Source organism: Fundulus heteroclitus, chromosome 19, assembly GCF_011125445.2.
Source record: "Fundulus heteroclitus isolate FHET01 chromosome 19, MU-UCD_Fhet_4.1, whole genome shotgun sequence".
NCBI lineage: Eukaryota > Metazoa > Chordata > Actinopteri > Cyprinodontiformes > Fundulidae > Fundulus > Fundulus heteroclitus.
Genome location: NC_046379.1, coordinates 9888613 through 9905009, shown reverse-complemented (window position 1 = coordinate 9905009; position 16397 = coordinate 9888613). Strand labels below are relative to the sequence as shown.

The 16397-nt window shown below is 40.7% G+C and overlaps 2 protein-coding genes across 3 annotated transcripts in view; one reads left to right on the top strand and one right to left on the bottom strand.

Annotated features, from left to right (window-relative positions):
* Positions 1–626: 626 nt before the first annotated feature.
* Positions 627–5495, bottom strand: LOC105917333 (gsk3b interacting protein). The gene is made up of 3 exons (XM_012852117.3): positions 5257–5495; positions 1789–2034; positions 627–1702 (listed from the first exon to the last, which is right to left on the bottom strand). Exons 2-3 carry the CDS (start codon positions 2029–2031, stop codon positions 1544–1546), a joined length of 402 nt encoding a protein of 133 aa, XP_012707571.1. The 5' UTR covers positions 2032–2034; positions 5257–5495; the 3' UTR covers positions 627–1543.
* A 256-nt stretch (positions 5496–5751) lies between these two features.
* LOC105917349 (autophagy-related protein 2 homolog B) overlaps positions 5752–16397 on the top strand; it is a 33554-nt gene continuing 22908 nt past the window's right edge. The window contains exons 1-14 of one of the 2 annotated variants that reach the window (XM_012852136.3): positions 5752–5820; positions 6482–6896; positions 7860–8022; positions 8140–8292; positions 8391–8493; positions 10847–11006; positions 11086–11265; positions 11364–11460; positions 11554–11718; positions 11944–12092; positions 14025–14136; positions 14294–14537; positions 14622–14784; positions 16253–16345. In XM_012852136.3, coding sequence (XP_012707590.2) covers positions 6735–6896; positions 7860–8022; positions 8140–8292; positions 8391–8493; positions 10847–11006; positions 11086–11265; positions 11364–11460; positions 11554–11718; positions 11944–12092; positions 14025–14136; positions 14294–14537; positions 14622–14784; positions 16253–16345 — 1944 coding nt within the window. In that variant the 5' untranslated portion in view covers positions 5752–5820; positions 6482–6734. Of the gene's footprint in view, positions 5821–5987; positions 6265–6481; positions 6897–7859; positions 8023–8139; positions 8293–8390; positions 8494–10846; positions 11007–11085; positions 11266–11363; positions 11461–11553; positions 11719–11943; positions 12093–14024; positions 14137–14293; positions 14538–14621; positions 14785–16252; positions 16346–16397 lie in introns of those variants that run through there. The other variant, XM_021310420.2, reaches the window with a different exon arrangement.

The window sequence follows — 16397 nt, the reverse complement described above, 5'->3', positions numbered from 1 at the left end:
CTATGTTAGTAGCCACAGCAGCCCTGGGGCAGACTGACAGAACGGAGGGTGCCATACATTGGCGCCAACGGGCCCTCTGACCACCACCATCATATTTTTGTAGTAGGCCTGCATCTCTGTATCAAAAAATGACGTTTTGTTTTATATATTTAAGTATTCTGATTAACGGAATTCCAGGTTTGGATTAGCTGTCAGCCACTATCAGCAATATTAAAAGAAGATTATTCAAATATGTCACTGTGTGAATCTATGTAACAAGTTAGACTGATTTAATGAAATTGTGATATTTGTCAAGTCAAAGATTTGCAAATAAAATCCAACTGTTTTTTTAGTTTTTTGTTTTGTTGAACTGGAGATAAAAAAAACCGAATACAAACTACACTATGAACTCTGGATATTTGGAAGGATTGTTTCTAGGCATTAATTGGCCACTGAAATGTTATTCTTGCCAAGCCTAGCGTGGGAAAAGTTTCAGCGGCACAGCAGGAAACTATAATCAACGATGCGGGCCCCAAACAGAAACTGTAATTCAGTGAACCGAATAAGATATGAAGCAGCCTGCTGCACACGTTGAACTTCAGCCCATCTCTACAGAGACATTTTCATCAAAGGATCAAGACACTTGACGCATTTCAGAGGCTTTATTGATCGTAAAAGGGCAACAACAAGGACGGGAATGTATAAATGCAGTGAGGGAAGAGGTCTCTTCTCAGTCTAATTCATAACACTGAAGGATTATGACTAGGTTATGACACAGGTTATATGTACAGTAAAAAAATGTTTAAAGCAGCTCTAAAAGTCCTTCCTGAAGATCAATAAATGCTGTGCTTTCTGGCAGAACCATGAGATTCAATAAAAAAAAAAATAAAAAAAAAAACATCAAGAGTTTTTGTGCAGCTTAAAATGCAAGTTAAGACGCAAACATTAACAATGAGCAAAACGTATCTAAATTAACTTGAGTTGGATTGACAGCCGTTTGAGTTTCCCGCTCAAACTGCTGTTTAATGGGTTTTGTTTAAAACTAATCTCAGCAAATAATTATCATCTAACTTTAGTAGCTTTCTTCTAAAAACACATTCATTAAGGCAATTTTCTTTAAAATGGCTCCTTCGTAGAGACAGAGACTAAATAATAAAAAGTGGTTGGGAAATATTTGAGCAGATATCCAGGCAGACGTTTATTACAAGCAGATGAGGAAGTCAGATGAAAATAATGCCGCTCTCTGCTTCTTTTTGCATCTTTTTGATGAGGAGCAGATTTGTTTTCACTTATAGTTATAACATGTGGAAGAAATGTGATATTTCTGCCTTAAAGTAAACAGCACACTGTTGCAACAGATCCCACAGAGCCAATGTGCAGCAGTCCCTAAACCTAAATAACATGAAGTCATTCAATGTTAAGAAATTTAGAGCTATACTAGGTTAGAAGGGCTCCGTAGCCTTCATTTTAGTGGCAACTATTGGCTATCGCATAATGGGTCAACATATTAACTTGGGTGTTATTGTTTAGTATCCAAGTGTGACCCACATGCTCTTTGTTCCTTCTACTGTCCGTTTTGCTTCAATCTTTCCAGCCGCTGCAGCAGAGCGTTCCCAAACGCTTCCCTGTATCCAGGACTGAGCTTGTCCAGGAGCGAGTAAACGGTCTCGTGATACTGGGTGTTGAGCTCCTCGTTCACCTCATCAAAAGCATAGCCCACCACCTGTTCAAGGAGAAGTTTAGTTAGTTCTTTTTTAGAGAAGGTCAATAAAATAAAAAACCCAACGCCTCTGTCCGGGTGTCTCCTACCCTGAGGCCGGCCTCCGTCAGCTCCAGGCAGTAGCGATTCCCCTCCCTCGTCTCCACGTTGATGTAGGCCACGTCCGACGCGCTGGTGAGGCTTTGCGAGACGTGCATTTCGTTCACGGCGAAGAGAACGTCGTTGACGACCGCGTCCGCCTCCAACCTCATGTCCTTGACGTCTCCCAGGTCGACTGAGTCCTCGTCGAAGGTGGACGTTATGGACTCCTCCGGGGGACAGTCTATCTCCATCTCCTGCAACACAGAACAGCAGAATTACAGACTCTGCAGTCGAAATTGGCCTTAAAAAGTGAATCCAAACAAGCGCAGAGGAGGGGGTGGGGGTTGTAGTGTTCTTCATTGCTAAGGAAACCGGTGCCTACTTTGCATTAAGTAACCTTGGAGAACAGCTTCGTTAGAAAAGACAGGGTTTTGTGCTGCGATGCAGTTTTTTCCCCCTATATCATAATGTGACGGTTGTCACTTTTTCCTAAAGCAGAAGTAAACCACAGGCATCTGACTGTTCAGCCTCCTCTATTTTTAAACCACAAAGATCTTTGTCAGCTGTTGGGAATAAGAAAGTAGAACCAGTTTTAAAGGAGTTACAATTTAACAGGTGTCTCTCAGCTGCTGTACTTCCTCGTTTTTTTGTCACGTTTAGTCGTTTTCTTCCCGGTACAAAAAATACGCCCAAGAAAAAAAAACAAAATAATTTCCTTTTTCTGGTCCGAGTGATGAGGCTAAGCAGCAATACGCTGCCAACCTTTGTGTTTCCCAAGGATACACTTAGAGAGAGAGCGAGAGAGACAACTTTATTTGTCATTCGGTATGCACAAAGTGCGTACAGAACGAAATTTCGTTTCGTACAGCTTTTGTAAATCGCAGTAGAAGTTAAATTACAGTTTTAGGTGCAGCAGAGATTTAGAAGTAAACAGTAGATTTTAAATATACAGTATACAAACAATTGAAATGTAACAAAAAAAGAGACATTATTTATGTACAGATTGGATTGTGCAAGGGCATTTGTGCATGAATGCATTTGTTTGTGCAATTTTAGGACTAGGAGTCCAAAAGCATTTTTAATGCTATATGAGCTGCAATGATGCAAAAATTTGCAAAAAAATGCAAATGTGTGAATATATGAGCTACAATGATGCTAAAATGTGCAAAAAATGCAAATGTTGTGCAGAGTTTGTAACTTAAATAAACCCTAACCCTAGGGTTGTGTTTCTACACAGTTTTGTGCATTTTGTTGAACAAGTTGAAACTTTTCATGCTCCATTTATGTCAGGGTTGTAATTCGACCTAACATTTCTGTGTGCGTCAGCAGCAGTTGCGAATTGCTTCACATCTGGCCTCGTCATCATTTGCTCGGTTTGCTGGGTGCCTGCGATGGTTCTGCACAGCCTCCATCGAGCCCATCACGTCCGCGTTGAAACACAGTGAACCGCAACAAACCACGGCGTTATATAACACGCTGTGCTTATCAGATCACACAGGTATGAGTTACTGTCATTGCTCTAGGTCAGGAATCACCAACATGGTGCCTGCGGGCACCAGGTAGCCCCCAAGGGTCTCAAGCCTGTTCAAAAAAATAGCACAACCCTCCAGCTAGCTGCATTTAAAATGCTATTATATTCAGTTGCTCTTCATTTTTAATCATACTTATTTACATAGATTTAAAAGTGACAAGAGCATTAAAAACATACTTATATTACGTAAAGTTAATGTGACCTTCAAAGATCGGTACAGGTAGCCATTCGTATGACAGTACCGATGAATTAGACTTAGTCTTAGACAACTTTATTTGTCATTCTGTATGCACAGAGTGCGCACAGAAGGAAATTTCGTTTGCATACAGCTTGGAAAATCACGGTAAATTGCAGTAAATTACAGTAAACTTCTGAAACTTAATTAGCTCTCAGTTTCAAAAAGGTTAGTGATCCCTGCTCAAAGTAGTTTGATTGGTTTGGCCCCACATATGAACTTTGCTAAATAGTCTTTGCTAGAGCTTTATAGAGGGACTGAGCGACAAATCCATCCTGTTTTATACATACGGGATATTGAAGAAAAAAAACAACTAAACCCAAATCTTTTTCACATGTTTTCACAAGGTGTTGGTGTTCAGCAGATTTTATGTTACAGACCAACAAACATTAGTGCACACCTGCTTTTCGACAGCAGGGACATAGAAGCTAGTCAGAGTTAATGGGAAGAGCTAAACACAGGGAAATACTGGAAGTAAACATTTTATGGATTGTAAAAGACTTGAGAGGTGAGACAGGTTCAGCTTTCGACCCTAATCATACAGTCAGAGCTACAATGGGGTAGTTCATATAAAAGCATAAAAACATATATTCGTGTCTTGGAATGGCCCAGTCAAGGTCCAAATCTAAGTCAGAAAGGAGAATTTTTGGGAAGACTTGAAAATTGATTGAAATTAGGTCTGACTGAGCTTGAGCTACCTGGCAAATAAAGAGCAAAATGTTCCAACATACCCCCAAAAAACTTGCAAGAACGAGTTCAAGGGATGTGACTGTTTTTGATTTCTATAAAGTCCGTACACGTTTATTCAGGTTATTCAACTTAAACTGGTGCCTTTTCTAAATTGGTAGCCTACAATTTTAATTTCTTCAATTAAGATGATTTTTTTTTTGTTTGGTGTTGTTGTTGTTGTAAGATTCGAAAGTAAATACGATGACATCCCAGACAAAAAACAGAAATTTAGCTGCATACTCAATATGCTAGTAAAAACCCGGGCCACATCCAGTCTGATTTAGATTGCCAATTATAAAATTTTATTGCCAAATATACTTAGGAAAACATATTCATTACTTTGTTATTTATTTAACAAAAATATGTTAGAAGGCCAAATATAATACGTTTTCCTCAAATTCAGCAGAGAATACTTTATTTTAGCTTTCTTTATAATTTTTATACTTAGTGTCGATTAGAATCATACTAAATTATTACTTCCTGGTATTATCCAGCAAGAAATGTATTTACATAAGCATTTGAATAATAATATTGAAATACTTATGTACAATAATCATATACATAACGTAATGTACTGTAATTACGGTTATATTAAAGTGTAAATTGCATTCGCTGTTTATTTCCGCCCAACATACAGTAGATGTTTAGAACAAAAACTGCGACATCTGGTGGTGGACATCAAAAGAGGAGACAGATATTTCAACAGGAACGTAAATAAACTGAAACAGGTTTTATATTTCGTATAAATTTTCTTTGAGGGATGTAGTTTTGTATACTAATCAACTGTTTCCGATTTAAAAGTGAGGCTAAATCAACTATTAAGGGATTAAAGATAACGGGACACTTAAATGTTATTTTTGGCAACTGTGAATGTTTAAAACATGGATGTACACATGATTTAAAGCCAATTAAAGAGCCGTGGCGTGATTTAAAAATCACGAATCCATTTTGACGAGGTAAACTGCGTTTGTTTTTCCTCACCTCCTCGTTAGTTGTCTTCTTCCGGCTTGTAGAAGCTTCCAGCCTCCTCTCGGAGCTGCTCTGCGTGGAGAGGGATCACTCCGATCAGTTTCTCTCTAACCTTAATTAAAAACGGATTTATTACAAACTAAACCGAGGGTAAAATCTATCTGCACTCTTTTCTTATTTTATTGAAAAATAGTGACCCGATAAAAGCTTGGCAGGAGTCTGTATCATTAAAAAGATGTACCACACGAGCATAACAGTCCCACCCCCACGTTATGACATCACGACCTAATCCCACTCCTGAGCGCGTTCTTGCTTGTGATTATGCTGCTTTCACAGGCAGTTGAATCATCAAAGCTGTCTAAAATTGAGGAATAAAAGGATGATAACAAGTAAAATAAAATATCAAAAGAGAATGGTGTGTATTCCTTCTAGTCTTTTGAGAATCGTGTGGTTTATTTCGCTGTATAACATGAAATATTTTTTTAGTTGCTTTTTCGTATTTCCGAGGTGTCTTGAATGCAGCATTATCCATTGGTGCGAAGTCATGAAAGTGTTTGTAAACAACTCAATCAGAGGGTAACTTACGTGCTGCGTTATTCTCTTCTTTTTAAGCTTATTAACCACTTAAATTTAACCATGCGTGATGGATATGTTTGCTTTCAGCGTATTTATAATCACTAATTTAACGTAAAAGGGCTTATAAAAAAGGAAATATTGGGCTTTAGCTTAGCTACATTGGCTAACTAGCTCAATGCTATAACCTTAGCTCGACGTTAGCCACCGGCCGGCTAAGCTACATGCTTCAGTGTGTTCGCTTTGCTCATGAGTTGCTAAACATCAGTCACCGGCCGGCTAGTTAGCTAAATCACTTGCCTTTGTCTAAAGCACATGCCCTGTCGATCAACGACAGCTGTGCTTGTTTTATCAACAAAGCGAAGGCCCGACATAGATTTATTTTAATCTATTTCTGAGACGCTAACGGGTATTTCGCAAGCAGATTTGTGAATTTTGGGGAGAGAGGTACATACCTATACTCACACAGGCGTCATAATGTCTTTATTTCGAAGTCATTCTGTTATCATGTCACTTTCGATCTGTGCCGTTCATTAAACCTACCTAAGCAGTTAAGAAAACTTCTTGTTTATGATTATTTTTTTGTCAATAATTTAGTTAAGTCACATGTTTTGGTGTCAGATTACCAATGGTGGCGGTGGTCTTCTGTGTGTCCTTTATGTAGGCGCAGCAAACTGGAGTCGGATCAATTCCAACACACATCTCTGAGTGTCAACACATCCTCCGACGTGTCCCAGATCCTGGGATGTGAAGGATGTCTGAGCTCACAGTTTTCCTTCAGCATCTTCAGGTCGACGGGATGACACGACTGTAGCATCGGTGGTTCCTTCATAGCCGTCTCCATAACCCCAGCGCAGCAGTCACACAGTCTCAAAGCCGCCTCCGTCACCACCGCGCTGTCCAGCCACCAGGTCAAGATGCCCTGGCCGTTTTCAGAGTCCATCAAAAAGCGGGCCTGCAGGTACCTCCTGCATCGGTACCTGGGGAATTTCCTGCAGGAGAAACTGAGCTTGGATCAGCTCAGCCTTGATCTTTATCAAGGCACTGGGTCCCTTGCACAAGTGCCGCTGGATAAATGGGTATGTGTTGTGTTACCTTTACTGTTCTAGGTGCATTTATTTTGGTGAAATGTGGAAGATAAGAATTAAGCTGTGACACTGCAATGCATAGTAGCTGAGGTAGATCTGGCTCTTTTTCCAGCTTGATTTAGAAATATAGCTCACCAAATTCATACCTTTCTATTCAAAAATAGAAAGGTACATTTTATGATTCATAAACAGTTAATTTTAATGTGATCTAATGGACTGAATGGTAAATGGACTGAACTTATACAGTGCTTTTCCAGTCATACTGACCACTCAAAGCGCTGTAAACCGTACATTCACCCAATCGCTCTCACTAACGGCACACATTCATACACCGATACGCAGCTCGGTAGGCAATTCGGGGTTAAGTGTAACAAGGGGAAGCCGGAATCAAACCCACAACCTCTCGACTGCAAGACGACTGCTCAACCCATCAAGACACAGACGCCCTATCTAAGATGTAACAAATAAAATTTCATTCAATTTAGTACCAAAATGTTTAGTTTGTTTGTGGCGAGTGTGAGGGTTGGTGTACATGCAGCAAAATAATTAGGACGATAGTCTAACAATTATACAGAGCTGTATAATAAAGATACATATTAGTTAGGACGCACCAATCAGAGATCAAAATTTGGCCATCTGTGATTGGTTATTGGCAGGCCAGATACTGAAATCTGAACATGTACACTTATTGGTCTATAAATGCATCAGTCAAAAGCACGTACTTATAGAAACACTTTTTTTTAAGGTTAATACAAATCCAATATAAGTTTGGGACGTATGCTTTGATGCATATATGGGGAGATAATGTTGTAACGCTTCCTTTTCCTGTCAGATTCAATGTCAAAAATCACGCAGCCACATTTTTTTTTTTTTAAATGTGTTAGAGTGGAAAAAGTGGAATTGGCAAATAAAACTGTAAGCTCAAACTAAAATGCTTTCCATCTTGTCCTGCAGTCTCTAAATGAGCTCCTAGAGACAGCGGATGCCCCTTTTGAGGTGATCGCAGGCTTCATCCAGACAATATCTCTGACCGTTCCATGGGCAACGCTGCTACAGGAAAACTGCGCCCTGGAGGTCAAGGGTTTGGAGATGGTGCTAAGGCCGAGACCTAGAGCGGGTAAGGAGATACTAACATGTCTGTCTACATCATATGCTTGAAAGAGTGTTGTTAGTGGAAGGGGCCAAAGTAAACATGCCACCTTTTTAACGTATGAGATTATTGTCACTCCTCCAGCGTCTGGTACGGAGCCCATGTACTGGTCCAGTTTCATGACAAGCAGCATGCAGCTTGCCAAGGAATGCCTGAGTCAAAAACTCACCGATGACATGGGAGAAAGCTTTCAGCCTTTTGAAGGATTAGAGAAATTTGCAGAGACAATAGAAACAGGTATGTTACATCTCCACTCTTTTGTCGGCATCCATCGAATTTGGTGGAAAAATAGAAAAAGCGGTCAAGCGCTTTGGGTTCTTTTTGCTGTCCTGCAGTTCTGCGACGAGTCAAAGTGACGTTTCTGGAGACCGTTCTCCGAGTCGAACACATTCCAGAAAATTCTAAAACTGGAATTGCGCTTGAAATTCGAATCAGGAAGTAAGTAGCTGCGTCGGTGACACACAAGGATATTTCCCAGCTCTGGTGAATTATCCACACCTCTTCATATTTTCTGCATGCCGTTAAAAACCACAACCTTCAATGTGTTGTTTTTTTTTTTAAGTGATAGACCAAAACTATATACTTAAAGGAAATAATACACTGTCTTCATAATTTTGTACAAATGAAAATGCAAAAAGTACTATATGCATTTGTATTCACCCCCGTATGTCATTTATTTTAGAAACACCTCTCTTGTTTACCTGACTCCGCCAGATAGATTTGCTCCGCATATCCATCTGGAAACCTTCCGTTGAAGTAACTTTGGGAAGGGGCGAAAATACTGGTCAGCTGATTGGCCTATGTTGGTGATAGACGGGCCAAATGAACCAATCAGATTCGTCGTCACTCTGTTACGAGCGACGACGAAAACACAACCACAAGCCAAGCTACTCTTGATGCTGCAGGTAAAGGCTCGTTAGCTCAGCAGAGAAATACTCTGTAATTCCGATAAAACTTGCTCGATAGCCACGCTAACGCTAGTTTCATCGGCTGAAGCCGCCATGTTCTTTAGACTGAACTGACGCGCTCCTCGTTGCGTCACACCTCAACCCGCCTCAAAGCCAACGCTGATTGGACGTTCGTTTGGTGAACGGCTCCAAATTTTCTTTAACGGAGAGTAGCCAGACTGATCTGCGAGTGAAACCTTGAAATCTCGCGAGATCAGGATGGTCTCACGAGGCTACTCTCTTGTTACAACTGCAGGCATTTCGGTGTATTTGTCTTTTTTGTCCATTCTTTTTTACAAAAATAGCTCAGATTGTGTCTGAACAATAATATTCAAGTCTTGTTGTCACAGGTTCTGGATTTTAGGAGTTTAAATAAGCCATTTTAACACTTGATTATACTTGATAAAAACTACTTCATTGTAGCTCTGGAATAGAGGGGTCATCTGATATATTTCAGGTCATCATCCTGTATGTTTCTTTTCCACCAAACTTCTCATGCGCTCTGACTTGTTAACCTGGCTCTGCTAAAAAAAAAGAAAAGATGCTGACACCACCACTTTTTACGGTGGGTTTGGTGTTTAGGGTAGCGTACCGTGTAAATTTCTCTCCACGCTTAAGGTTTGGCATGTAGGCCAAATTGTTCTACTTTTGCCCTCATCTAACCAGAACCCCTTCCTTGCCTTTCGCTGTTACTTACATGGCTTATGTTAAACATTTAACCAGATTTCTGATGTCCTCTGGTCAGCAACGACTTTCTTCTTGCTACTCTTCAATGAAGGCCAGGTGTCTGGAGTAGATTATCAAGAGTTATTCTGTCAACAGGTTCTCACAGCTGAGCTGAGGATCTTTGCAGCTCCTCCAGAGTTACCATAGCCCTCTTATCTGCTTCTCTCATCAATGCCCTCCTTGCCCAGCTTTTAAGTTTAGGTGGGCGGCAGTATCTTTACCGTCGTGCCATAGTTTTTCAATTTCTTTGGATCGGGGATTGAACAGTACTCTCTGAGATGTTCAAAGCTTGGGAATATTGTTTTATAATATAACCATGCTGTAAACTTCTCAGCTTTTTGCTGTGGGTTTTGACCATTATGATGCTATTTGTTCACCAATGTTCTCTTGCAATAGTCTGAGGCCTTCACAGAAGTACATTTATTTATTAGGCTACTTCTGAATGCAAATAGTTGTGCAGCATTTGGGTATAAAGCGAGCTAAATAGATATGCATGCCACACTTTTCAGATTATTATTCCAAATTGGCTTTGAAAACCCTGTATCATTTTCTTTCCCCTCCTCCACCTCTCAATTATGCTATACTTTGAGCTGGTTTATCACATAACATCTGAAAAAAAAACACAACACATTGAAGTTTGAAGCTGAAACAGGATAAATGTTCAAGTGGTGTGAATACTTTTGATAATCAACACCTCAGACAAGTGGTCGGACACGGCCCCGCTTCCTAAATACACACAGTTCACACTGCAAAAACTGATCTAGAAATAAGTAAAATGTTCTTAAAGTTAGTGTATTTGTCCTTGATTTGAGCATGTAAATAAGATTATTTGTCAATGGAATGAGTATTCTGACCCCTAAAATAAGATAATTAGACATCCTGCACCTGAAATAAGATGATGGAGATGAATTGTTCCTATTTTAAGTGCAAAAATCTTGTTCCATTGGCAAATCATATTATTTACCTGCTCAAATCAAGGACAAATACACAAATTTTAAGAACATTTTACTTATTTTAAGTTCCGTTTTTGCAGTGCAGTAGATTATACAGAAGCAAATCCTGATTATCTTGCAGCGGGCCGATGTTGAGGTAACTGCATTTTGTACGTGTGAACACAGGATCGTGTACTGCGACGAAACGGGGGAAGAGAGCCCGAGTGTAAATGTGCACCAGCCGACCACTTTCGCCCACAAAAACATGCAGATGGAAGGAATCTCTGTATTCTGGGACGAGTTCTCAGTCGTGTCTCGCGACTGCCGGTCCTCACCCACCCCTTCGGTTGGTGTCTGGAGTATTTCAGCTACCTGGGAGTTGGGCCTGAACCCGGTTTTTAACACGCGCGCCTCTTATTCTGCAGGAGACCGAGCCAAAGCTCTCCCCCAGCTGGAATCCCAAAATCATATGCGAGCCTCATCCACAGTTCACAGAGCCGCCGTCCTCCACAGCACCCTTTGAGACTGTCCAAGTTGGAAGCCTCAGTGGTAAAATTGAGCTGTCCCTCACCCTGAAAAACAACCTGGCCCTGCCTGGTGCAAAGGTAAATTAACCTAATTACGAGCAATGTGAATACGTTTTTATTTACTAATTCTGTAGTTTTTGTAAGTGATACTAACAGTCTACTCTTCTGCTTCTCAGTTGGATGTTGTTGGACACATTGATACGGTGCTTGTGCTGCTGTCCCCGCGCCAAGTTCATCTACTCTTGGATTTGTTTGGAGCTTTTTCTTCTGGAGGTGAGAGCGTAGAGGAAAAGAAGAACGGGGCCTAAACCGTGACGGTGTGTCCTGAAATAACTTATTAGAGTGATTCTCGTTTTTCCCATCAAGGTGCGCAGGAATGGAGTAAGGACAGAAAAAACCGTCCCATGCAACAGGAGGATGAGTATCGTCTCCATTTGGAACTGAACCGGTGTCTGAAGAAAGACGGCGCCGCTCCCGGAGCAGACCCAGACCTCTTTGACAGCCAGACCACCAGAACTGTGTCGAGTCGAGGTTGGAATCAATCTCTCTGTATCTGACAATTGTATACAGTTCAAACAGTGTAGTACACTTTATTTTATTTTGCGTGTGCTTTGTTGTAAATGCCTTATGATGTTTAGAAAAGGGAAACACGTAGCTGTCATTAAGTTAGGCAGGACCTTTGAATATAAATGAGTCTTAAACAGAAAATGGCACCTTTTTATTTAATAAAAACTGTTATTTTGTTTGTTTTTGTAGACGATGTGTTCTTCTCCATGGCTGACATGGACATGTCTCACAGCTTATCATCCCTCCCTCCTCTTGGAGAACCGCCCACAGTCGACTTGGACCTGTCTCTCAACAGCAACTACTCCGCCTCACCTGTAGAGTCTCCATCTGGAAATGCAGTGAGTCCCAAATTTTAATGTTTTTTTCTCTTGTCTAATTACAAACGCATCGCCCTTTTCCCATCGTCAGCATCATCCTCGGGGTTCCTACACCGCCCGATAAAAGTCTGGAATGTGATTTAAAGGTGCCATGACGTCGCTGCATTAACCATTTCATGCAGTTGATGTTGCTGCATATTATTTCATGAAAAATAACGAAAGCACCACCTAAAGAAAGCTGACTGGCCATTAGCAGAACCTTTGGTACCCGCTCTTTACATTCACACGGCCTCATCAGTGCATAACAGATTATATTATACCCCCATAACCTCAGAAAAATGAAATTTGAGGTTGTGGCCCCTTTAAGTATTTTAAAGGTTTGGATATAAATGGAAGAAAAACATATTACTGTGTAAAAAAAACTTTCTTTCTGATTGGTTTCTCTCCAGAGCGCTGTGTACTTAGCCGCCTACTGTACACTCTGTAGACCTATATCTCTAATCAATACACTGCAAAAAGGAACTAAAAGTAAGTGATATTTTCTTAAAATTAGTGTATTTTTCCTTGATTTGAGCAGGTAAATAAGATTATCTGCCAATGGAAAAAGACTTTGCACCTAAAATACGTATAATTCATTTCCGTCATCTTATTTCAAGTGCTGTAAATCTAATTATGTTATTTTAGTGGTAAAAATATTCATTCTTATTTAGCTGCTCAAATCAAGGAAAAATCCACTAATTCCAAGAAGATTTTACTTTTGGCTCCCTTCTTGCAATGTACCTCACTCACTTGAAGTGGGCCACGTTGTAGTTTTATTTCCCTTATTATTGCTGCACTATTTGTGCACCATTTTATTCTGAACATAGCCTTTTGTTAGTTTCTGTATATACCTTACATGAGTCGCTTGACCGGTTTTATTTTGCTACTACAAACGTACACATTACAAGTTGGTACCATGACAATAGAGATTTATCTTATCTTACAAATTTAGCTCGGATTAGTGTTAAAGAGGTGAAAAGGACATCTTACACCTTGTTTTCTGTTATTCAAGTCTGATGAGGAAACAATGCCTCTTTATCTCGGGGTTATCAGTTGAAATTCTTCTTTGTATGGATGGAAACTGACCACATCCTTGTTCTAAACAACATGACTATAAATGTCAACTGTGTGACTCTCTGCAGAGCAAACCTGTAATGAGTTCTTTCACTCTCGCTGCAATATATCAGTAAGCTTCTCCAATGTACTCACAGTTATTAAAGTTATAAAAAAAGTGTTTATTAAAGTGATTTTTTTCCACCCAGCTGGGCATCTGTAACATTCATCTGTGGTTACCCATCCATCCATAAATCTGTGCGATATGGACCTAAAACTATCCTAAAAAAAATGTTTTTATGTATTGAAATGTTTCTATAAATGTCACAATGAGGTTTCACATTAAAAGGCTAGCTAAAATATATATAAACTGAACACTGAATTCACTAAAGAATTGCAGGACATTGTGGATTAAAATGACCCGTTTCTCAGCTAGCAATGTATTAATGTACAAATCAGTTTGTTAAAAAAGTGCAAATATGTTTAACACAAATCAAGTTCACACAACTGTTAGCAATCTCTTTTCCGTCTTCATAAAGGGAGTGAATGCTGCTTGTCGGGAGTTTGAAGCAATCAAATGGTTCCCTTTTATATAGGAAATTTTTGACCAATCTGTATAATCTGATTGATTTTGACTTTGTAAAGTGCCTCGAGATGACATGTTTCATGAATTGGCTCTATATAAATAAAATTGAATTGAATCTTAGGCCAGATTGTCTGTGTTGTTGAGTTTTGAAGTCTACTTTTATGCTGGTTTTTTAAAGTTTTCTGTCGTCCAGAACTACCTGGATTCTGAAATGTGTCATGACAACAACCTTGAGATGGGTTTTGTCAACATGGATATCTGCCTGTGTTTTTAAGGCTGTGTGGGATGACTATATGGAGGTACCACGACAAAGAGAGAAGCGGACGAGTGAATCCTCCGCCCAGTCACGAGACTCACAGCTCCCTCAGAAACTGCTCAGACAAGCCTGTAAGCGTCCTTATACACTGATGGATACCTGGTGCATTTTACCTTGTAACAGCTGTTGGTTGTTTGTTTGTCGTTTTTTCTGATAATAGTTTCTATTTTATTCTTAATTTATCTGATATCAGCTTGTCTGTGTCTGGGAATTGTTTTTAATTTTCAGCGCATTCATCCAAAACGCACGGCGATGAGTCGAGGCCAGAGTTGGTGTTAAAGTTGTCGCTGAGCGGCTTCGCCGTCTCCGTCCTCCACATCGACCCGCTGCCGCCGCCGCATGCCGCCCCGAGCGCCGTCGGCGCCGTGGCTGGACATTTCTTCAGCGCTCAGGGTCCGGGCCAGCTTTCTGCGGATGCTTTCCTTCAGTCGCGTTCGACGTTTGATCAGGCTTGTCCCCATGATCATCTACGGTACGCGTTGTTTGAAGTGGATTTTATCCTTCCCTTTGAGTAGGTGACAATCCGGGTACCTAACCACGGGCCAACGTTTTGCAGGTTTGTCGGTCAGGGTTTGAAGATAAGCTATGAGCACTGTCAGGGGTCCAGCCTGCGCACCTTCAGGACGGACATCTCCCTAAACCAGATGGAGTTCGTAGAGTGTCTGTTCCCTTCTGGACCTCCTGTCGGCGGCAGCCAAAGAGGAATCCAGTACACCGAGGTCAGTGTCAAGCTCCTCCATCCACTATCATGGACCACGGAACGCATTTCAAATTGGCAGGGCCCATCAGGCAATACTCACAATACCACTACCCATCACATACGCACGCGCCCGCATACACATAAAACACCAGCATCCCCTTGATCACGCAACTGATTTGCGTCACATGACACAAGACAAGCCAATCCATTTTTAGACACCAGAATTTATTGCTTTCTCATAGGCTGTGGTCCCTGAGCATGATAAACGTGTCTACCATGTTATAATTAAAATCGGCACCGAATTTTTATTTAACTTTTTTTCTGACGTTCCAGCACACACGCCCCGGATTTATTTCCACTTACAATCATTATATTACAGCTAAAACAATATTTGCAGAATAAAAATACTTTAAAAAGAAAAGTCAAACTCACCCCTGCTCTAAATATTCCTGAAAAAGTGTCTCCGTCTGTCATTAAGCTGGATGAAGTCCCTGGCTATCCTCAAAGCATCCACTGTGGTCAAAAGATCCCTGTGTGTGTGGGCGCACATCAAGTTATTTAGTCTTTTCTGGGTCATTGTTGATCTCAGATAGGTCTTGATACGACGGAGGGATGAGAAACACCTCTCAGCACTTGCAGTGGACACTGTTAACTAAGCTAACTAAGCTAACGAAGCTAACGAAGTAGCGGTCATAAGCAGTGCAGAGGTGGGAAAACATTTGTTTACATCACATGACACAATCAGCCAATACATTTTTAGATGGGATGATTTATCGCTTTCTTAGACTTAGACTTAGACTTAGACTTTCTTTATTGTCATTTTGTATACACAGAGTGCATACAGAACGAAATTTCGTTTTCACACAGCTCAGAAATATTGCAGTAACTCTACAGGATACCTTGTAGTGAATTACAGTACAGGATAAAGTGCAGTGATCAATCGCAGTCACTTACAGGATAAATTTCAATTTACTTCCGGATAAAGTGCAGCAGTGAACAGTAGGCAGTTGAAATGTAAACAATGTAAACCAAATGTAGACAAATATGCAGTAGGGTGCAGCAGTGATTTAAAAGTAGACAGTTGCATTGTACACAGTTTTGCAGTACGTTTCCGGTTAAGGTGCAGCATCAATTTTGCAGGATACGATACAATGTGCAAATGTGCAAATGTGCAAATCGGCGAATCTAGTGTGGTACACTTTTATACTTCAGCAGTTCAACAGTCTGATGGCAGCAGGGAAAAAGCTTTTGCAGAACCTAGTGGACCTGCATTCTCATTGGAGAATGATGCTGCTGCCATAGACTACTGTGCATTTGAAAAAAAACACTATTGAATAATTTTATTTTATTTATATATATTATTTTACATGTTTGATCATCAAAAGTAGGTAGGGCCGCGGCCCTACCGGTTCCGCGGTCCGTGCCCACTATAGCCACAACTTCCCTTTGAGAGAGACTTTCCACAACCTTGTTTTGTCGTACCTCAGCTCCTGACGTTTGAGACCCCAGCCGGTGACGACGCGTCCCCTTCCACCTGCCTTCACCTGCTCTACAAACTGGCTGAGCGAAGAGGTCCTCAGGTGGCTGCCTTTAGTCGCAGAAAGTAAATCACACCGGCTCACCGTTTCTGCG